This window comes from Carassius auratus, chromosome 44 (genome assembly GCF_003368295.1).
Source record: "Carassius auratus strain Wakin chromosome 44, ASM336829v1, whole genome shotgun sequence".
Classification (NCBI taxonomy): domain Eukaryota; kingdom Metazoa; phylum Chordata; class Actinopteri; order Cypriniformes; family Cyprinidae; genus Carassius; species Carassius auratus.
In genome coordinates, this window is record NC_039286.1 from 14805434 (window position 1) to 14829150 (window position 23717).

Below are 23717 nucleotides of genomic sequence, written 5' to 3' on the forward strand. Positions count from 1 at the left end.
GTTGTGTGATTGTATACGTTTATGCAAGTTTTGTACATATAGTTTAGTTGCTTGACTGACAAAAATAAAAAGGAACAATAATTCTTGTCGGTACAGTTTCTGTAACATCTCTTTGGGTTAAATTTTTTAAATGCTTTGGCCTATACTAAAAACCAGCATAACTGGTCGGGTTTATATAAGAGACGATTTATTTATTATAATTTTTCACATTTTCATTGCTATTGGCATTTTTGTATCACCGACATGTACAAACAGGTAAAACCGGTGTCACTAGTTTAGAGGCAAACCTGGAATCAATATTTCTATTAATGAGGAGGCAGAAGCTTTCGGAACTCAGATGCTGTGTTGATTCTAGCGGCAAGAAATAAAGTCTTGTACAAATAGTTACATAATTGTCATGATTTATAGACCTCAATAAAAACTTGCTTAAGATACGAGGACACTATCACCCTGACGCTTTCATTTGGGTAAGTTCGTCCTTTATACTGCGATAATTGTTAAATTGATTATTGTAACTAAATTCGTTCAGTATAATCAATGTATTTGCCTCTAAAATCTAATATTTATAATATAATGTCATTGTGATAATTAAGACAGAATTTAAGAAGCGTTTTGTGTCAACTCGTATCGAATTGAACACTTATATCGGTAAAACAGATTTAAATCTCTGTTTTATTTCAGCATTTTTTTTCAATATGTAACCGAATTGAAATAAAGCGATAAATCTGAACCCGTTTAATTATTGAACTTTCTGATGCATTGATTAATTCATGACGTAAAATAAATAAAAAATAATACTTTACTTAGTTCAATCACAGTGACACGTAATTTGAACGTTTAAGTACTACAACTAAAATCAAAGCAATATTAAAAAAAATATATATTAGAACTTTGAATTGAATGATCTAAAATCGAGTTTAAAGTCTGAGAACGCATTCAATCGAGCAGAACTGACAGATTTACCGTGGCATGTCATAACCTACATGACTTTGAAATTGCGCTAGCGGTGAATTCAGAACACAGAAACTTGCCTTCGGAAGATACAAATACCTGAATAAACAAATACCTATATTGTTAACCACAATGACGCGTCTGTCTTTTTAATGAAATTGTATTTATCCAGCAGGAACAGTACGCACGCAAAAGATGATCTTCAGGAGACTGACGCCTCGTAACATCACCCTCCTGCTGAGCTTCACGACCATCTTTCTTTTGTACACCCCGAACCCGATCAATATTACCACAGACTCCTTTGATGATTCGATCTTGGAAGCTTCATGCTCCTGTAAAACGTGCGTCATGGGCTTTTTGGACGACGACTGGTTCGTTTATCGATACGACCCCACCATTCCAGCTCTGCTCAACAGAAAAAACAGTGTGTTACGCCAAGACACCTACAAATGGTGGAGGGTAAGGTTTTAAATATTGAATGCTAAACATATACGGGTGTTTAAGTGGCATTCAAATACTTCAGTCGCGAGTAAACTACAGTTGATGTGTGTATGTGTCTGTTTTTTAATGTATGTAGCCGATGTATAGGCCTATATAAATATATATATATAGAGAGAGAGAGAGAGAGAGAGAGAGAGAGAGAGAATTATCCTTTATCTTGCTGAAAACTACAGGAATTGGGTAAATCATGGGGGCCCGCCCATAAACGATGACGACACGTGTTTGTATCGCGGTACAACTTTCAATACTGTATAAAAAAAAATATATATATATATATATATAATTGCCCACATTGAATTAGTGTGAATTAAATTTTATACGTTTAATTACACCATTTGATAAATTTAAATGTCCAAACAGGAGAGGTTTTTATTTTTTTCAGTGTAAAAGAAAACAAAAGTGTTTATTATAATTTTTTGAGTCCCTTGTGATTTTTTTTTTTTTTTTTTTTTTTTTTTTTTACAATGGCAGTTTTCAACTTACGAGCAAAATCAAGTATTTTAACATGAATTGAAGAGACTTTCACATTTTGTTCTACAACCAAAGCATACCTCAAAAGTACCTTTTTTTCATTTTATTTTACTTGTTCTGTGCCGAAATAAAACTACTTAGTTTCTACATTTCCGCACATACATCTTGATAACAGCATAACATCCTGCAGTAGCTTACTAAAACTAGTCATGCGGTGAGGAACACCCTAGAATCATGTTTAAATTCTCAATGTGAATATGAAGCTATACAACAACAGACTTATCTTGATGTGCTTTGCATAAAGTCACTAAGTAAACAAGTTTGATGCTTATCTTGATCTTTCAAATATTTGTACAGGGTCTACAGCCATCCAAGTTCCGAGTTAACTACACAGAGGTGGTGGATCAGATGTTTTCCCTATTTCCTGATGAAGATCACTACTCAGACGCCGGTCCAGACCGCTGCAGAACCTGTGCTGTGGTGGGAAACTCGGCAAACCTTCTGGGATCCCATTATGGGTCTCTCATAGATTTCCATGATGTCGTCATTAGGTACTAGAAGAACAGATTATTACACAGAATAATCTGATTAATGTTCTCTACAACACTTGTTCTTCTTTAGGAATAATTGTTTAGATAGCCATTACCTGTGTTGTTCTCTCAGGATAAATAAAGGCCCGACCAAAGGTTATGAGAAGGATGTGGGGTCTAAGACGACTCACCGGATTCTGTATCCCGAGAGCGCCATGGACTTGGACAACTCCACCCATCTTGTCCTTTTTCCCTTTAAGATTCGTGACATGCAGTGGCTCATAAGTACCTTTACCACTAGACATATCACACGGTGAGCACTATATATAAAAAAAATAACTTTAATAAATATGAAATGATGAATATTTGCATAATTTCTTTTTGTTCCTCAGCACATACACACGAGTCAAATCTTCAATCAACGCAGACGAGAACAAGGTGAGTATCCATGTCATAATGAAATTTATGATCAAGAGACTGATTATTAAGCCTTAAAATAAGCATGTCTGTCTCAAATATTTTTGTTTCGGTCTCTTCAGGTGATGATCCTCCACCCAGCTTTCATTAAATATGTCTATGAGAAATGGCTCCTGAAACATGGCAGATACCCATCTACTGGCTTCATTACAATATTATTTGCCTTGCATATCTGTGATCAGGTAAACTCTTTGCATTTCTTTTCAGTTTAGACTTCTTATATAAACAGAGTTTCCATTTGTGAAAGACACATAATCTATTAGAAACACTAGTATTTGCCTTGCTCATCTGTGATCAGGTAAAACTGTTTGCATTTTTTTAGTTTAGACTTTTTATATAAACAGAGGTTCAGTGAAGCATGATCTATTAGAAAACAAAACAAACACATGAACTATTTGCCTGTTTAATTCCCTTGAACTTCCCTCAACTCCCTGACTGTACCAAAAACAAGGATGAGACTATAAACAAAGAATATACAATATACAGAAAAAAGAAAAAGCAAGAACAGGGTCAGGTATTAGCTCCAGACACAGTTCACCACAGAAGAACTATTAGCTACTTGCTAATACACAAAACAAAATCTGAGGGTGAGAAACAACAATCCACAGACGAGTTCAGTCTGGAACAGGGGAGAAGTGTGTCTATCTGCAGCAAACACTGGACTGCCACCATACTCCACTCTCATGCCTTGTCCAAAAAAACACAAAAAAAGTCACTTGAGAACATGTGTGCGTGACAGGAAGTAAGTGTGCTAGACTTTAGACCACATCTTAAAAATGCCAAAGCGCAGTGCCCTTAACATACACTAACTCGATTACCTCTCCGTATTCAAGGCATAGTGTATCCCATCATGCATCATGGTCTGGACATAAATCATGAGACTTTTTGCCAAAATCATGCAACAGGTCACAGAAACCCTTTCAATATAAGTTAAATATTAATAAAAAGATTACAGCACATTTTTACAGCACTATAACTGTGTACCATCAGGTAATAAAAAGATCAACACACAGTTGTGGTCTTCATGCTCACTTGAACACTTAGAACAAAAACAGACATACATCATAGAAGTAGTCAAGTACAAAGATCGCAAGTGTGGGTATTTGGACAAGGTATCAGTCTCAGGCACACTCTCATAGCAAGCTACAGGAGGAGGTGATTTAGCCTGAGGCAGTAAGTGTGGGAAGGTGACACATACCAAGCATAGCTAGGGCACACAATCACACCCATACATTGGTAAACCAGAAAAGAATACATAATAAAATATGTCCGGGGTGTAAAAGTGGCCCTAAAAAAATTTGCATGTGCAAACAAACTTTGTTCTTAATGATAATCTTCTTCTTAAATAGCATCAGTTTTATTTTAATTTTGTTTATGTGTGCTATTCATCCCATATGACTTCAGATTCCATTTTCTATTATTAATGGGTTAGAATTGCTGCATATTACCAGACAGATTATCGCATCCAAATAGAATTGTTGCATATTTTCCAGATAGTTCCAGAATAGATTTTGTGCCTCAAATAAGCGTGAAGAGATTCACAAACATTAAAGAAAATCACAAATAAATAGAATTAAATCTACAAATAACTTTGTGAGATTTACAAATAGAGGATCCACAAATATATTTTTATGTCACAAATACAACTTTGCGGCATTCATTTGTGGGTTGTTTCCAGTACGTTAATGATAGCCGTCTTCGCATTCATGCACCGCTGCATGCATTTGTGTATTTCTTACTTTGCATTTGTGTATTTTAAAGCATTTCTAAAATTAACATGTACACAAATCCACAAATAGGTAGACTCCAACCATGTACTTTAGCCAGTCAGATAACAGCCATATATCACTGACCGATTGTAGCACGCTCTCACTCCAAACAATCATGCTTTGCATTACAGTTAGGGTGGAAGCAGAGTCAGTGACCAGGAAGGGGCATGTTCAGTTTGCCAGAACAAATGTTATAATATGTTGTGGGCAGCCACAACATAATTTTGTAAAGGTAACAACATCCTTATGCTGTGACCACATGAACCTGTATGCTTAGGGAACATACATTTTCTCATGGCCAAGATTTTAATGAATAAGCAAACTTTAGTTCAAGTTCAAGTCTGCTTTATTGTCAATTTCCACATGTACAGTACATACATACAGAGAATCGAAATTGCGTTACTCTCAGACCCCGGTGCATACAGTTAACATTAACATTAAAGCCTAAAAAAATAACTAGATCAAATATAAAAATGTAAAAACAACTATACAATAAGGGAATGATATAAAAAAAGACATATAATAAAATTAAAAATAAAGTTAAATAAAGCAGCGCAAGGCAAATGACAGATATAGTGCAAATCAATGAAGTGAACAACAGTGCAGTTAAAGGATTTTTTAGTGCAAAAAAATAAAAATAAAATAAAAAATCACTTATTAAAAATATCTTAAGTCTAATTAAAGTGACAAGTGACAAGTGACCAAGAGCAGTTATTTTATTTAACTGACTGATGAGGTAGTGGAATGACGTCAGTTCCATGCCAAGTGACTAGTGCATGCCATCATATAATAATTAGTGTGTGTGTACGATATGATCCCAGGTTGCTATGGTTATGCATTATTAAACTCGTGGCCATGAGATAAGAATGTCATCAAAATGATTTCGGTTCGCCAAGGAAAAATTATCTAGTTTCCATGAGTTAATTTTTATGGCCACAAAAAATCTAACTGAACGGAACAGGTCAATAAAATATGCATGCAACAGTTAGATATCTTAACTCCATTTTATAGTCTTTCTCAACGGGGTCCTTCAGAGACCATTGTGGGGCACTAGAAGCTTTTTTTAAATGTGGAATTTACTCACCAAAATTACCAATAATGGAAATATTTTTTGATTAATTTAATGGATCCTTGAATTAAAGTAATGATTTCTTGAAAATCGTAATGGTATTGTACATATAAAAGTCCTCTTCATAAACACAAAATAATAATCAAGACAATTTGACTTCATTTTATTTGATGGAGGCCCAAAAAAGTTGAGAACCACTGCCATAGGGATAAAACATTTTTCAAATAGTAAAATGACTGAATGCACCTTTAGGAGAAGAATGCCGGTAATTTGATTTGACAAAACTGCTCTGTCTCTTACACAGGTGAATGTCTTTGGATTTGGGGCTTCAAGTAATGGAACCTGGCATCATTACTTTGACAAAAGTCGCACTCACTATAAAGGCGGCCCTCATGGTGGAGACTTTGAAAACAAAACAATGCATCAGCTTCAGCAGAGAAACAAGATTTCCATATATAAAGGGTATAGATAAAAAAAAGACTAGGAAAATACATAGTCTGTTTATATATATATAATTTTTTTTAAAACATATTAACTTGTGGAAAGAGATATGTTGTGGCCATGTGATCCTACAGTATGTTGAGTGATGTCCATCCTATGTTGGCCAAGAGTTTAATGCATTAACAAACCTTATGATTACCCCAGTTTTAATATGTTCATGCAGGTTTGTTTACACATTAAACAGAGAAACAAGATTTCAGTGTATAAAGGGATAAAAATAAAAGGCAGTTCTTCCATTGAATTAAATTAAAAGCAGTAAAGTTAGCCGTTACGCTTTTCACCTAATTGGATGTGAAGTCTTACATCACGCATCCAAGCGCTCTATCAGATGCCACGAGAAAACAACAAACACTGCTAATATACACTCACGATGTGACATAATAACTCCATACCGAAATCCCAGATAGCCAGACAATAAAAATATAAATATACATATTATTTATGTTTGGGACGCTGATAGCACAAAGACTTAGTGTACACCGAAAATTTGTAAAACTTTTAGCTTAAATATTTAATATGAATGAACAGTGCTCATAAACGGCTGCTGAGATAGTATTCTCGAGTGAAATGAGTTAAGGCTTGGACCCGGAAACAGTATTTGTTGGATGTATTACGTCACCACTTAACAAGCGGATGTTGCAGGCTTGCCTTTTAGTGGCTTTGAGCCTAAGCCTTGACGTCATCAGAGAAGGTCCATCATTTCAGGGAGGAGGTGCATTTTCAGATTTGGATTAAAGATTACGAAGGCAAAAATTTTTATTTTTATTGTTTTAATTTTTGTTAGATTGATGGATGAATTGGTCACCACAAAAAATTTTTTAACATGACGTCACACAACTTCCGTTCTGACTCGAAGCAGTGACCGTTGCAAAATGGCGGATTTTTTTTAATGTCATACACCCATCGTTCTGTGTAGCGCCGACGCATCTCGAGCGAGCTTGTATTGGTAGATGCCTCATTCGACAGCTCCAAGCACTTATGCGTCCGCCATCTTGCAATGGTCAACTTGCCGTCATTCACCATAATAATCAATGGGGCATCTTCGAATATTAATTGATTATTATGGTGAATGACGTCAAGTTTACCCTTTTATAGCTGCCCATAGAAACAGTCACTAATGAGGCATTTCCATTTCTATGAGCGCTATCGCTACCAGCAGTTCACCCAGACACCTATAGATCTAATCGTATTTGTGATACCATTATATAATGATTGTAGCTGTCTACTCTCATCTTCATTTAAGGAGAGGCATCTGGCATCTCAAAAGAACTTACCAAATACCGTTCGGGGAGATTTGCTGCTTGAATTCAAGGGAAGAATTGAAAACTGAGCATTTGTACTTTAGGATTCACGTGACTTCCACGTAGTCTTTGCTGTATATATTTAAATTAGGTGAAGTTGGTTAAATATGTGTGTCATAACAAATGTTCTATATATTTATATGTGGTAACAAAACTTTTTCATTAAATAATTTATGTAGCCTATTGCTTCATACAACGTGTATGTATGAACCTGTATGTATAATAAAGTTCACAGGGAATAAAGTTGTCCATATGGATTTCAGTTAATTGCAGAGTTTCATCATTTAATTTCATCATTTAATTTTGTTCATATTTCTGAATTAAAAATGTTGTATAAAACAATCTTATTTCATTATAAATTTGTAATTGCTATTTAAATATATGTAGCCTACAGCCGAGTGGTTGGCATTAAACTGTAAATACATCTAAAAGCATCATCAAGATGACATACGAAAGGTAAAAGGTAAAACAACAACAACAACAAAATCAAGTACCCTTTGTGGGAAAGTTAATTTCTGACACTAGGCATCTCTGGTTTATTGTTTGAAGTGTTTATTTCAGGGTTTGAATAAGTTCTCAACTATATTCAAACAAGTTCACCTTGAAATCATGACGTTAAATTCACATTTTACTTAAGTCATTTTACTTAATAATAATAATAATAATAGTCTTAAGTACTATTATTAATTTGTAATGTTTGGTTGACCAATCAGCGGACGGGGCATTCACTCCCGCCCACATGCAGAGAGATCAAATATTAAAGTTATTTATTAATTTCCTGTTCCTGAACATAAAAATGAAAAATTAAGCCGAATTCTTGATTTTTCAAGTACTGCATGATTTTGCTCTATTTCTTGAAGGAAAATAGTTCTAAATATATTAACTGCTCAGCCGCTTTGCATCTCTAAAAGCAAATACAGATGAATTTCATTAATTCAATGAAAGTGAGTTTTTGAACAAATTATTCATAAAGAAAGCCACTCACTTCATTCCTAGTGAATCAGCCGTTTGAATGAATCTACTGAATGAATGATTCAATGATAAAATCAGTGATTAGACACCAAATGCTGGTGGATTTAGTCATTTTTAGCATATAATTTCAATTATTTAAATCATTTAATATTTCTCTATTCAAAATGTATATTTAAAACATTAATCTCCTCATGAATTTATGAATTTAATTGCACTAATGCCACCTCTGAACCTCATTAAACATCTGAAAATGCTCCTAAAAAGACTACTCACTATTACAATCATCACAGCAACAACTGAAATAAATCAAATAAATTGTTCAGGGAATGACATACACCGGAATAACAAGTGAAACAGTTTTGCTGTCAAACGATTAATTGAGATTAATCCGAAATAAAGTTTTTGTTTACATTATAGGCTATACACAGTATACACATAGCCTATTTTTTATGTAAATACACACAAATGCATGTATATTTAAGAAAAACTTGGAACAGTCTTTAGCTTCCTTGTTATTGCACCCACCCCCCATAACGAATCTGCTGATGTAATTACAACCGCTAAGTGATAGAGAAGGGGAGGGGGAGACAAGGGGAGAGTTGAGCTCTCTTTATCCGTTGTAATAACCGTTGGTTATTTAAAAAATTTTTTTTATATATTTGTCCACTTTCAGCACTGAGGAGTGTTGAGAAAAGAAACTTTGCAAGAGAGGCTAGCCTTCCTTCTGGTATATCAAACAATCATCATAGAGGCATCTGTTACATGATATTAGTTTGAATGTCTCCCACTGTGTTGATAATGTACCTGCCTACTTAAGAGTAGAATTTAATATTTGATTGCCAACAGATTGACACACACACACACACACACACTAAAAATAAAGGGAGAAAACACCTAAGCTGGATATAGGCTACAGCAGTCACGGCTTAACAGGTAGCTCTCTTTTAACACAGACTTTTAAGGGATGGATGTTTGCTTCAAGTGATAGGCCAGGTAAGTGAAATATTATCTTGCTGCATCTCTATCGCTTTCTTAAAATTTTCTGACTAAAAGCAATAGAAGACATTTTAAAGTGGTTAAAAAGGGGTCATATGATGCGGTTTCAATTTTTCCTTTCTCTTTGGAGTGTTACAAGCTCTCGGTGCATGAAGAAGATCTGTAAAGTTGCAAAGACTATAGTCTCAAATCTAAAGAGATATGACCCACGCCCCCCTAAAACGCCTAATTTAAACACACCTCCACATATCTATGTCACTCTGTAGAAATATTTGCGTAATGCCGCCCAAATGTTCATTGCAAAGAAAGAGGGCATGGTTTCAGTAACCGCAGTTAGTGTTGAAGCAGTAATGACAGGAAGATGCTGTGTGTATCTAGGAGAAAGGAAACACACTTTATTTGGCCTTCCAAAAGGTGTTTGTGTGTGTGTGTGTGTGTGTTTGAGAGAGAGAGAGAGAGAGAGAGAGACGGTCACATCACAGGGGAATCAGCAGTCATAACCGTCCTTGGCTTGTGTACTGTAAACACATACAAGCTTCATCACGGTGTCTGTCAGGCAATTCTGTTCCACTTTCGGCTTGAACTGATGGTAAAATTAAAGACATTATTAACTGTCTTTACTTTTATTTTGAAAGAAGCTCGCGATTATGGAAAGGGCTGTTATATTTCCAACGAGTGCTTTGCGGTGATCGGCCAATCACAATGCACTGGGTCAGTTGGCCAATGAGAGCAGACTGCACTGGTCCAAAAGAGGGACTTTGTAGAAAACGAGGCAGGGCATAGAGGTTCTAAAATAATGTAGTATTTAAGAATTAAAGAATAATAATAAGAAAAATATTACATTACACAATACACAAAATATTTAAAAAAATAAATAAAAAGAAAGAAGACCAGTACAATTAATGTGCCTCTTCTATAAAACCCATGAGCCGCCACTTCAAAATGTCTGGCAATAAGTGATTAGATAGGAGAAGTTACCAGTAACAACAAAAGCCCTATAGGCTATGCCACTCAGAATACACCAGGACGGTTACGGCCCTCTTTAGATGGTTTAGGAGTAAAAAGGAGCAATATAAAATTTGTGGCAAATCTGTAAACTGATAGAGGCAGCAAGAGACAATGTAGAGACATGAACTGCCAATGAAAGTGATTCATTATACAAAGTGAAAATAGTCCATATAACTATAAAATATATTTTACAAGAATATAAATCATTAAAGAGACCGGCACTCCCACAGGGGCGTATGGACGTAACAGGTTCATGTTCACAAAAAAAACAAAAAAACAACACCACACACACACAAACACACACACCACACAATACCAGTAACATATACAAAATTATTAAATAAGAGGTAAAGAAGGGAGGTTGCCAGCCAGAGACTATCAAATTTCTACCCCACATTCAATACCTATGACACGTATATACACATATATCACGTTGCTTGATGTCTGTTAGGCTTCAATTAAAACTAATGAAAACCCCTGGTCATGCAATCAAGTCTGCCAGACATCAAACAGAAATGGTTACTCAAAAACATGAAAAACCAAGCAATAATTTATCATTAATACCAAGAGAACTGCATAATGCTGCATACACATGGTTGCTCACCACATAGGATTACAGCCACTTGCATGCCCATGACTAAAAGCAAAGGTAATAAGCCTCCTCATTTAAGGATTTTTTTTTTTTTTTTTTTTTTTATAAACGTGGACTAACCTGAAAACTGACCAACAGCCAGTGAACTACTTAGAACTACCGTTCACAACTGACCAATCATAATGAAGGACAAACACTGATAGTTTCACCTGTTTGGGTAAGGCCAGCCAATCATCTCACTCTACTACAGGGTTCCTCAAATCTTTGCCTGGAAGGCCAATGCGCTTCAGAGTTTAGCTCCAACCTGATCAAACTCACCTACCTGTGGTTTTCTTATGATCCTGAAGACATCATTAGCATGCACAGTGTGTTTGATTAGAGTTAGAGCTAAACTCAGCAGGAAAGTGGATCTCATGGGCCAGATTTGAAGATCCCTGCTCTACTACATAAGTTTCAAAAGCTAACAAAATATGCTTTATTTCAGTGGTTCTCAAACCTGTCCTGAGTACCCCCTGCCCTGCACATTTTGTATGTCTCAACTCATCAGCTCATCAGTGAAAACTTCAAGACCTGAAGTGGTTGTGTCAGATATAGGAAGACATACAAAACGTGCAGTGCTGGGTTTTCTTCATGGAGAGGTTTTAGAACCCCACTTTATTTTATTCTTATGTAATTGTTATTAAAATATCATGGGAGTTTTATGCTGTTGCCGCAGTTAATGATCCAGCCGCGTTGGACATGTAGGCTAAACTGAAAAAACAAAAAACAAGTAGGCCTAAAATATATTTTTTTTTTTTCTTCTGCAAATTTTTGCAAGCATTTTTTTAAGAAAAACGTAAGTGTGCAATTAAGTAAAATCTACTTAAGTCCATAAAATAAGCAAAAGAAACAAGTGAGTTTAACGTGGCTATTTAAAGTTGAAATATTTCAAGTTTATTCTGTAATACTTTTTGATGATGATTTGTATATTATATTCTTATACTCAAACAATGTAGCACTGATAAAAAATAAAATGTGCTACTAAAACCTGTGGTTATCTTACAAACATGAAAGTTTCAATACAGTTAAAGGGTTAGTTCAGCCAAAAATGACAATTAAGCCATAAATTACTCACCCTGAAGGTGATCTTCTTTCAGACAAATTCAGTTGGAGTTATTTAAAAAATTGTCTTTGATTCTTTCAATCAGTTGGATGCAACTCAGCGGGTGTTGCACTCCATCGGTCAATGAGAAGTTTAATAGAAGGCTCATCCATTAAAAAAAAGTTTCTCACACGGCTCCGAGGGGTGAACAAAGGCCGAATTGATATCCATATTTAAAACGTAATAATCACTTTAATCTAGCCTACGCTCACTGTTGTAAACGGAAGCAGTTCCGGGGAAATTACATATGAGGTCAGCTTTGTTCATGCGCTGCTGAACTAACTCTTTTTTGGCTGAACTAACCCTTTAACTGTATTTAATTATTATACTAATTTATAAATTTTACTAACCCTTTAAGCTACTACCTAAATGAACACAGAGACCTCAATACTTGTTACACAATACACAATCATGGTAGCAATCAGTGGATAGTGTTTGAGTATGAATGGAAATTTTTTAGTAAAATTAACTCCAGATGTTACAAAACAGCAAGTTACTAAACCTTGCCTAAAACAAAAAAGCAACCATAAAATATTGTAAATGGAACTCAAAAACTAAAAAATTCAATCTTATCAATTATTCATGCCCCAGTGCATGATGGGAACAACGGAATCATAACTTTATTTATTTGTAAGAACCCTTGTAAACATGACAAACAGTTCCAAGTAAAATATATGTATACTGTAGGTTCAAACTGTAATTTCTACAAGGTTAAACTGAGTATAATGTAGAATTGACTTTTTAATTTTTTGCCTGAACTAAATTATTTAATGTAGAAATTGCATTTGTTTTTCCGTAGTATTTACTTCACCACAAATATATATATATATATATATATATATATATATATATATATATATATATATATATATATATATAATTTTGTGTGTTTTTTTCGGTCTAGGTGTTATAATGACTGGCAAATCATCATTTAAGGGTTAAAAAGAAGCATTCAAAGAGCCCTTCAAAGTGCTGTGCCCCAATTCCTGTTCGGACAAGAAATGTGAACTCAAGAAAATCTTATTTTTCATATTATTTCATATATAGTATTCACATAAACCAACAGCTCTAAGATCAGTGACCCTTACATATTTCTCAAACATTCATTTATAAAGTGCAATGTAACGTTACACAACCACGGTTTCCTGTAATAAAACACTAAGATTTTCTCCAGTAAAAACATATTTACACAGGCATAATAAAAACGAGTAAAGATAACCGTTTTACCTATTAAACAGAAAAGCACGTAAAAATGACTCAGGAGCAAAGGTCAGAGGTAGGCTACTTACGCAGGTCGGGATTTCTCCAGCTATCCGGGGCTTGGAAACAGATGCGACCTTTCAACAGGTGTGCCCGCAGGTAGGCCTATGTTTGAATCAGTTTGGGTTTCTTTTAAACACCATAAAGCCATCGACCCGTTTGGTCTACCGTTAATTTAACAATACGTGTTCCATCATTACTGGGATGAAAATAGATGGATGAGATGAAGTATAATTTGGCTCCGCTCGACTTTGATTCGTATAACTGATCCGAATTACATAAACACAGTTGCAGTACGATGAGAGGCCACGCTATTTTACAAACGACTCCTTAAACACTGCATTTACTCAATAGCGGCGCCCAGAGTGCACTTGTTTTTATAAAACGGTTACAATTAATAACAAATATTAATATGTGTTTATTTTATTCTATTGTCATTAAACGTTAATTTATTAATCAAATTATCTCTGATTCATTCATCCTTCCACTGGTCAATATAGTCCCTTTAGCGTGCGGCAGTACGGTAGGCCTAAGCACGTTTAGCGTCGTTGCCACTGAAAACACTGTAAAACCGACCATCCACTGTGTTCTTTATTTAATTTAAATTGACGTAAGATTTAACTCCTGGTGCTGAGGAACGAAAAAGATGGCTTACATTTGCAAATATCTAGCCTATAAACATGAATATGGTTTTGCTTTGTGATAGCTTTTTTTTTGTTGTTGTTGTTGTGGTGGTGTTTTGTTTTTTGTGGGAAAAGTGTCCCAGTTTTCCTCCAGCTCCACTATTTGACGATCTGAAAGATATATTTTCGCTAGTATGTATATATATATATATATATATATATATATATATATATATATATATATATATATATATATATATATATATATATATGAAATCACAATTATAACAATAAAAAATACTTTTTGTCAAAGTTGAGCTTTTTTGTACATTTTTTTAATCAAAATGTACAAAGACAAAAGTTGGAGTCTTTAGAGTTTATAATTTATTTCAATTATCTGATTTTCATATAATTCTACCAACATTAAGAAACATTAAGAAATTACATTTGTTACAAAATTACCTTTTGTTGACTTTTGTTGAAAGACCAAGAGTGTATACCCCATAAGAAGACAAAAATGCAAAAATATTTATTTAAGGGTTCAGCTAGTATAGGGGAACACTGATGATTGCTGCTGATTTTTTGGCTTGTTTGTCTCATACTTTACCAGCCTAGAACTTAATATCTATTTTTCTGCAGGAGCATAAAGGGAGATGCAGGTGTTAATGCATTATAGGGGTTCCTATTTGACAGCTGTCATTTGTGTGATCCTATTCTGCATGCTCCTGGTGTTCCAAACACCTGTGGATGAGGTCTCAGAAGGCATGTGTGCATGTAAAGACTGTGTCAGACAGCAGACCCACAGTGTTTGGTTCAATGAGCTCTATGACCTCTCTGTTCAACCACTGCTCACCCAGAAAAATTATGTCCTCAGTGAAGATATCTTCAAGTATTGGAAGGTACTGATCTGTAAAACAACATTGATTCTTTTCCAAAAACTAGTAAGATGCTAGGCAGCATTTTAAGACATCACAGGTGTGCTCCTGATACCATTTTTTTTCTCACATTAGATAGATATGTTCTTCATGGAGAAGGCAATTGTGATTGGCATTATGATTAGCTCAGTAAAAGAAATCATTCCAAGATGGTGGACTAAACTGTCTCAATAACTGATAAATTGACCTTTTAATGATAAATGTTTAACCTGATTAATGTTACATGTGTGCTATGTATTTCAAGTTTTGAGAATCGTGTCATCAGCTTGCCAACTTGTTTACAGATGATTTTACTGAAATCAATTTCTAAGTTGCGTTTCTCTGCTGTACAGGTCACTGGATTTTGGAACAGAATTTCAATGCAAGAATTCAATTTGTTTTCTATGAATTTAAAAAAGACCAAAACCTCTTCAATGGAGTCTCTTTTACATGACGTTCCAGGGTCTTCAGAAAAATAAGAGAGAAGGCAACTACACTGCAGTGGTGGAGAAGTTGTTTTCTCTATTTCCAGATAAAACACAATACTCCGATGCTAGTCCAAAGCGCTGCAGGACGTGTGCTGTGATCGGAAACTCAGGAAACCTTAAAGGATCCCATTATGGACATCTCATAGATCTTCACGACTTTGTCATTAGGTAAAGAATGAGATATTACACAACTTGGCTGACTTTGTTAGAATTCTCACCTCTTGATTTCCAAGACATGACAGTCCTTGAGCAAGTGTCACTTAGAAGACTGGTTTAGTCAGTGACTTACAGATATTGTCAGCTTTGCAGTATGCAATCATTCTTTCTTATGCTAAAAAAAAAGAGCACCATTTAACATTTGGTTAAAAATATAGCAATTTTATGTTCTGCATATACGTATATTCTGGGGCCCATTCTTTTTTAGGTTGCTAACTCGGTTAGCTGGATTTGATTGTTGACGATTTGGCATGATCTTGGATTATTTGGTTCTTTGAAGCTCATCCTGGACTTGCTGTCATAGCATCAGGTCTGTAAACTTAAACCTGCTCGGGAGGATTAGAGGATAACAGGATTAGATTGCATCTTTTTAAATCAAAGTGGTATTTAAAATCTTTCCCAGGCACTGGTACTCTATTATAAGAGTAACCTACTAATCCGTGAACAATCATTTAAAATAATAATAATAATAAAAAATATTTGAAAAATATAATGTTGTGTAATCATAATACAATAGACACCGCCAGTTTTACTCATTGAAAGATTTATTTATGATTAAAATAATAACTTTATAATTGTTCTAGAGTACTTGAGTACTGACAACTATTATAGAAGTGGCTTGATAACTTGATCTTGACCCTTAAGAAACTCTAATTAATGCTGTCACATAACAAATCTGCTTCAAAGATCAAATTGCATGAATTGCTAATTACAACATTGAACTAAAAATGTAAAGCCTGTACAAATACTAGTAATTGTGAATTTAAATAATTGGGAATCATGTAAAAAAAAAAAAAAGTTCATTATTTCCTTATAAAGGTCCAAAAATTTTCACGTTTTTCGTGATATCTTTTAAAAAAATATATGATGTCTTAACGTTGCTGTCTTGCCGCCAGCCAATCACTGCATTGCTGATTGTGGTTTGGAGTATTGATACATCTGCCCTTTACGGGGAACACGACAATGTGCAGTAATCTTAGACAAATAAATCTAGATATTTTAATCAAATCCACAAATTCGTTTGAAGAACTAAATTAGCCAGAGATCAGTTATCATGGTTAGAAGATCTGGTATCTTTCTATCATCTGAAATGTATCAAGCGAGCTACCAAGAATGGGCCCCTGATCTTTCACATGTTTCTTGACCCAGTCATGCTTTGTTAAGCTAGGATAAATATGGGCCCTACAAAAGGTTATGAGAATGATGTGGGTTCTAAGACCACTCACCGGTTTCTATATCCTGAGAGCGCTATGGATGTGGACAACTCCACCTACCTGGTGCTTTCCCCATTCAAGATTCTGGATATGGAGTGGCTCATCAGTGCCTTTACCACTAAGAACATCACACGGTGAGAATGGATGATTGAGCAAGGTTTCTCAAGTGGCTGATCTACACTCTTAAAAAATAAAGGCTCTTTATGGTATTGATGATTCCATTATCAAACTTTACATGGAGCTGTGTTGTTGATTTACCTGTTTTTGGGGATCCCAAAATCCCCCTTTTTGAACCTTTATTTTTACAGGGGATATAATTGGATGACATTTTCACTTGTTTAGCTTTTTTTTTTTTTTGATTTAGTTAGGTTTCTTGTGTGTCTGCCAGCTCAGAAAAGCTGCTAAGGAAGCCAGTTGCAGCATGCAGCCAGTTTGTAATATGCTGTCTCAGTTTGAAATGGAGACATCCAGCAAACGGTTTCAATTTACAGCCAGTTTTTAAGTAGATCGCTAGCTATTTGAATAAGGAAACACCTCCAAGCAATATACAGAGTCCAGGGCAGCAATTTACATGTCTTGTGTCGAAAACGCCCCACTGTCAAGTTGATGCAGTCTTCGCAGGAGATCTGTCTCTTAGTCTCATCTAGTTGACATGGTCTCGACTAAATAGGAAAAGGATCTGCTTACTGCAGTTGATTTTTATAAGTAATATAAGTATTTTCAAATGATGTGAGTTTTTAGATCGCAGCGAACGTGATGGAGTACAATGCTATATGAGCTTGCTCAAGTACTGAGGAGCTAAACCATTTAGTAAATACATTTTAAAGTAAATAATTTTAAATGTATACAATGTTCAATAGGGAGCCAGAGCAGAGTTGACGAACTCTAGCTGCTACATTTTGGTCTAGCTGAAGTTTGTTTATTAAGGATGCTGAACAACCACCCAGTAAAGCATTTCAATAATCTAACCTTGAGGTCATGAATGCATAAATTAACATTTCTGTATTTGACATTGGATGTAACTTGAAAAATGCAGTTTTACAAATGCTAGAAACATGTTTTTCAAAGGAAAGATTGCTATCAAATAGCACATAGGTTCATAACTTTTGATGAAGAATTGATAGAGCAGCCAGTTAGACAGTGTTTTAGGTTACTACAAGTTGAGGTTTTTGGTCCAATAATTATAACCTCATTATTTTATTTTTTTTTTCTGAATTAAGCAATAGGAAATTAATAGTCATCCAGCTTTGAGAATGAGCAGAAATGTTCCTCAGGGGATCTATAGTGGACTATCTGATGCAATACTGTAGCTAATTGCTGCATGGTCAGAATTTGTTCTAACAGTATCCATCTTGGAAGTAAAGAAGTTTATTTACTGCTGTTTGGAAATGTCTGTAAAGAAAAGTCTTTATTTTTCATAAATTTAGCCACTCTATTGAATAAATGCTTGGGGTTGTGTTTGTTTTCCAGGCAGCCCCTCATATGACATGCATGAAAAAATATTAGGCTAAATCGTGTGCATGATTTACTTATTTGTTCCCTCAGTGTACTAAAACGTGCACACGATTACTATTGCGTTCCCTCAATTTACTATTTTGTTCACTCGATTTATAAATTGTGCGACCAATTTACTAATTTGTTCCCTCAATTTGCTAAATTGTGTGCACGATTTAGCAAATCGAGGGAACACAATAGTAATCTTGTGCACGTCTTAGTACATTGAGGGAATGCATTAGTAAATTGTGCGCACAATTTATTTTTCTTGCATGTCATGTGCGGGGCTCCGTAGTTTTCTTCTAAGACAAACAAAAAAGAAAGCAGATCTAGCAGTTTTTAGATTGGATTAGATTCTACTTTTATTGTCAATATGCAGAGTACAAGTACAGAGCTAATGAAATGCAGTTAGGATCTAACCAAAAGTGCACAAAATGTAATATATGTACAGAATATAAATAGCAATGTAGGATTATATGTACATTATGAACAGCAGCAACGTAAGAACGGTGGTAATAAAGGGAGTAAGTTCAGTGTACAATGGTATTGGTAGTGTATATGCAAAATATCAGTAGTGCAATAATATTTTCATATAAAGTGTACTGTGCTTTAGATGGGGGGGGGGGTGCATAACTTCTAATTCGCCTGAAATCCACAATGATCTCCTTTGTCTACTGTTTCAGACCTACCACTGTGGTGTTATCTGTAAATTTGATTATGGTGTTGGAGCCATAAACAGGAACACAGTCATGGGTGAATAAGGAGTAAAGAGGGCTCAGTACACAGCCCTGTGGAACAGGGTGATGATGGAGGAGGAGAGGTTATATAACTTAACAGACTGAGGTCTGTTCGTCAGAAAATCTAGAATCCAGTTGCAGAGAGATTTGCTGATTCCAGGCTGACAGAGCTTGGAGATCATCTTGGAGGGGATTACATAGTTAAATGCAACACTGTAATCAATGAACAGCATTCTCACGTGTATTTTTACTGTCCAGGTGGGTGAGGGTAGAGTGAAGAGCCGTAGAGATGGCGTCCTCTTTTGACCTATTGTGGCGATAGGCAAATTGGAATGGGTCTAGTGTAGCAGCAGGGAGACAGGATTTCAAATGGGATACAACCAGCCTCTGAAAAGCACTTTGCTATGATGGGAGTGAGTGCGACAGGACGAACGTCATTAAGGGCCAAGGCATTGGAGTGCTTTGGTAATGGCACGATGGTGGAGGCTTTGAAATTAGTGGGGACCAGGGACAGATTAAAAATGTCTGTGAAGACCTCAGCCAGCTGCTCCACACAGGCTTTAAGCACACAACCAGGTATTCGGTCAGGGACAGCTGCCTTCCATGCATTCACCTTACACCGAGTGGAGTAATCATCTGAGGTGAGAGGCAGTACATTGGGTGGAAGCTCAGCTTTGAGGGAGACCTCCTTATTATTTTGGTCAAAACGAGCAATAAAGTGATGGAGCTCGTCAGTGAGGGAGGCAGAGCTAAGGGGAGACATGGTGCTGGGTTGTTTGTAGTCTGTGATAGTTTTTATGCCTTGCTACATACGCCAGGGATCCTCTGTTTATGTGTGAGTTTGGCCTGGCAGATACCCTTCCTCAGGTTGGTTCTGGATGAGCTGTTAGCCTCCTGGTCTCCAAACCTGAAGGCTGCATCTCTTGTTTTGAGCTCACTCCAGTCTGTATGCTGAAATTGATTTTAAGGAGTCAGCACCTTCCAGACAGATTTTGACAATGACGGGGAATACTCGGGGAGCAGGAACAAAGAGAGATGGTCATACTGACCCAGGTGGGTGAGGGGTGTGACTTTGTAGGCATCAATCACATTGGTTTACACATGGTCCAACGTTTTATGTCCCCTTGTAGTGCAGGAGACCTTTTGATGAAATTTAGGGAGAACTGATCTTAAAGTGTAGTGATTAAAGTCCCCATGGAGTATACGCGATACTAGATAATGATATTGGATCATTCTGCATCACTCTGCTGCAGAATTTCAATGCCATTAACATCAATTCCACGTAACAGTATTGTCTGAAGTATGACACTGAGTAGGTCCTGACACGTTTTGTCTGACCCTTAGAGAGTGCAAAATGTATTTAACACTAATCCCAATGACTAATATTCATTAAGTCAAGATTTATCAGATGTTTATCTGTATTATATACGTTTTTTTTATTTGTTAAACAATTCAATTGTTACCCTTAAATTGTTTTGGAGTTTTTATTTTTTTATTTGCTAGTTTGGGGAAAACACACAGTCTCTATAGTATGATATGTAGGTCAAAGAGTACATGTGCTGAGAAATACCTGACTTCTGTGACTTGAGGCGGATAGCAGACAGTTGGTTTAGCCAGTTTGTCTGCCTCCTGACGTGAGCCCCAATTAGTCAAATACAAACGAGAAGACTATGTGCCGTACGTGTTGTAGACCTTTTTGCCAGTTTGTTTTGAAAACCGTCATTATTTTTGCTATTGTTATGCTGCTATTCAATTTAGCATTTGGGTTGGTGATAAGGTTAAAATTGTTGTTCCAGGACATTAAAAGATGACCAAAAAATTGATCCCCTTGTGGAGATCATATCTTAATTAGGTGGTGGCTTATTATTCATGTATCTTTTCATTTTGCTCTTTTCTTGTCTTTTATAGCACATACAAAAGAGTAAGGACAAGCATAAAAGCCAACAGACATAAGGTGAGTGACAATTTTAAATTTTAGCATGTGCACATGAAGGCCTTGGATTACCAGTGTCATTCATGCAACACGTAACTTGCATGCAAAATCCTGCCAAATGCCCTTGTTAAAAAAATCCCTAATTAGGACTGTCATCTTGCACAACATACACCTATAGCTTGTTAAAGATGGGTGTTTTTGGAATCTGTGGGAATGTTATTGAACTATTTCACACTTTTGCAAAACATTCTTTTAGACAGAACCAATTTTGTGCTTTATGAGAACTGTTGATTTTCAGGGCATTCCACAAGTGCCAGTATCCTATATACTCTACAGTACATGTTTAGAGTTTTTACATTATAAAAAAAAGAAGAAAAAAGAAAAAAAAACTACTTAAATGCATTTTTAATTATCTATTCATTAAAGAAAAAAACTTTAGTTGTAGTTTTATTACTTTGAGCACAAGGATTGTAAAATCAACTTAGTTACACATCATAAAAAATAACTGGTTATGGTTGATTCATAGAAACAAATTATCATTCAGTGAAAGAAAAAGAAACACGCTCTGGTCTCTTTTAAAAATGGAGCACAAAAATGTACAATGACCTTACAAAAAGGTAAAAGATTTTGCATAATAAAAAAAACTTATTGAATATGTAATGGGTTATGCAAAATGGCAATGCAGTATGTAAAATGGCAATGTATTTCTGTATTTAAATTTTCATTCTCCCATACATATATGCAACGTTTAGTGCAAAATGAAAATTCCATTATATAATTTACATTTTCCACTTCCTGCACTAGTTTTAATATGTAAATTAAATATTTATAAGTTGCAAAATTACAATTAAAACATTGCCCAAATGAATTAAATATGTTTAACATGTCCAAGCAAAAACTGTAGCAAATGTAGTTTAAGTCGATGTGGATTTGAAAATGCATTCCAAGCCGTCAACTTGTCAAACATTATATAAAGACGGGGCTCAACAAAAACATTCAGCATTCAAGTGGCTTGTCTTTTAGTGGAGTTCATTGTAAATTACAATGCACAGCTAACCTGCTCCAGGGCAGGTTATGATCTGGGTGGAAGATCTAATCAGGTGTGAGGAAAGTGACACATGTCTGACACACAAAAATGTCACTCCCCCAGTTTCTCTTCCTCCAAATTCAAGATCACAATATAAAAATGAACAAGAAAATTGTCTGGCTTTAATAATAATTACTTAGAATGGTTTTATATGATATCTATAATTATTTTGATTTCTATTAATCCATAACTCGCAAGCAATTTTAGTTTAACAATTATTATAAAGGTTATTTACAGGTCATATGTAATATAAATAAGCTGTAGAATCAAACTTTAAAGACTTTAAAAATGACTACATGTGATTTTACATATTCAAGTCTCTATTGCTATTATCAACTATTTAAACTTCACAAGTTTCACTTGCATTGACAGCAACATAATTCATTTTATATGACCTCTTTCATGGACAAGTACATTCTTGTTTAAATTCCTCATTCTTCAATCTCTTAGCCTTTAGCGAAAGTGTTTTGAATCTCGCTGGGTCTCTCGCAAAAATCACAAATCACATCTGTGTTGCAAGACGTGTGTTTGGCTGTTCACCACTGATGTGATCAAATCCAGAGTTGACAAAGAAAGCTGATGTTCAGCGTCATGGTACAAACAAAGCCGGATCTGAGTGGTTTGGTTTTGTCATCTAATCCTGTAACTCTGAATTTGTTCAACTACCATCATGTTACAGGCTCCAGACCTTTAAACCTGGTAACAAATGTGCTACAAAAACATCCTTTAGTCATTGTACATAATGTGTGTTGTTATCATAGGTGATGATTCTACATCCAGCTTTCATTAAGTATGTCCATAAGACTTGGTTGCTGAAACGTGCCAAATATCCATCCACTGGCTTCCTCGCTATAATATTTGCCCTGCACGTCTGTGATCAGGTAAATCCCGCTCCCCTCCATTCTCATTTTTATTTCCATATTATTGTATAGAAATTTTTCCTTCTTTTTTTTTGTCCAGGTTTCCACGTTTGGGTTTGGTGCAGACCAGTATGGAAACTGGTATCACTACTTTGAGAAAACCTCACATAAAATTCGCACTGGTGCTCATAGTGGCAGCTTTGAATTCGACACCATGATGCAACTGTACTTGGAAAACAAAATTCAGGTGTACAGAGGGAGATAACTAGAGGTATTGACATTAGTCAGGCAAGGCTTTAGTTCATTTAAAAAAAAAAAAAAAACTTATTCCATCATCTTAATCAAACAATGCATTTGCCTCCATTTTTTTGTACTAACTGCCTATGAAAACTTTTAAAGAAATTGTTTACCAAAGCATGACAATTTTTCATCATTTACTCATCCTCATCTTGTTTCAAACTTGTAAGAATTTCTCTTTTCTGTTTATCAAAAAAAAAAATTGTTATATTTAAAATAAAAAAAATATGTGGAAAAAACAGTCTCTATTGTCTGATATGTAGATGAAGTCTCTATGTGCTGAGAAATACCTGACTTCTGTGACTTGAGGCAGAT

General features: G+C 35.3%; 2 protein-coding genes across 3 annotated transcripts; both read left to right on the forward strand.

Annotated features, from left to right (window-relative positions):
• The first annotated feature begins 328 nt into the window (after positions 1-328).
• Positions 329-6462, forward strand: LOC113062020 (CMP-N-acetylneuraminate-beta-galactosamide-alpha-2,3-sialyltransferase 2-like). The gene is made up of 7 exons (XM_026231515.1): positions 329-467; positions 1124-1410; positions 2281-2474; positions 2587-2766; positions 2846-2891; positions 2993-3112; positions 6073-6462. Exons 2-7 carry the CDS (start codon positions 1147-1149, stop codon positions 6238-6240), a joined length of 972 nt encoding a protein of 323 aa, XP_026087300.1. The 5' UTR covers positions 329-467; positions 1124-1146; the 3' UTR covers positions 6241-6462.
• A 7118-nt stretch (positions 6463-13580) lies between these two features.
• LOC113062021 (CMP-N-acetylneuraminate-beta-galactosamide-alpha-2,3-sialyltransferase 1-like) lies at positions 13581-23428 on the forward strand. 2 transcript variants are annotated; one of them, XM_026231516.1, is made up of 7 exons: positions 13581-13638; positions 14802-15061; positions 15539-15732; positions 16949-17128; positions 21134-21179; positions 23007-23126; positions 23206-23428. In XM_026231516.1, the coding sequence occupies exons 2-7, from the start codon at positions 14816-14818 to the stop codon at positions 23368-23370; spliced, it is 951 nt and encodes a 316-aa protein (XP_026087301.1). In that variant the 5' UTR covers positions 13581-13638; positions 14802-14815; the 3' UTR covers positions 23371-23428. The 2 variants fall into 2 exon arrangements, with proteins under 2 accessions (XP_026087301.1, XP_026087302.1); XM_026231517.1 differs by lacking the exon at positions 16949-17128.
• Positions 23429-23717: the final 289 nt, after the last annotated feature.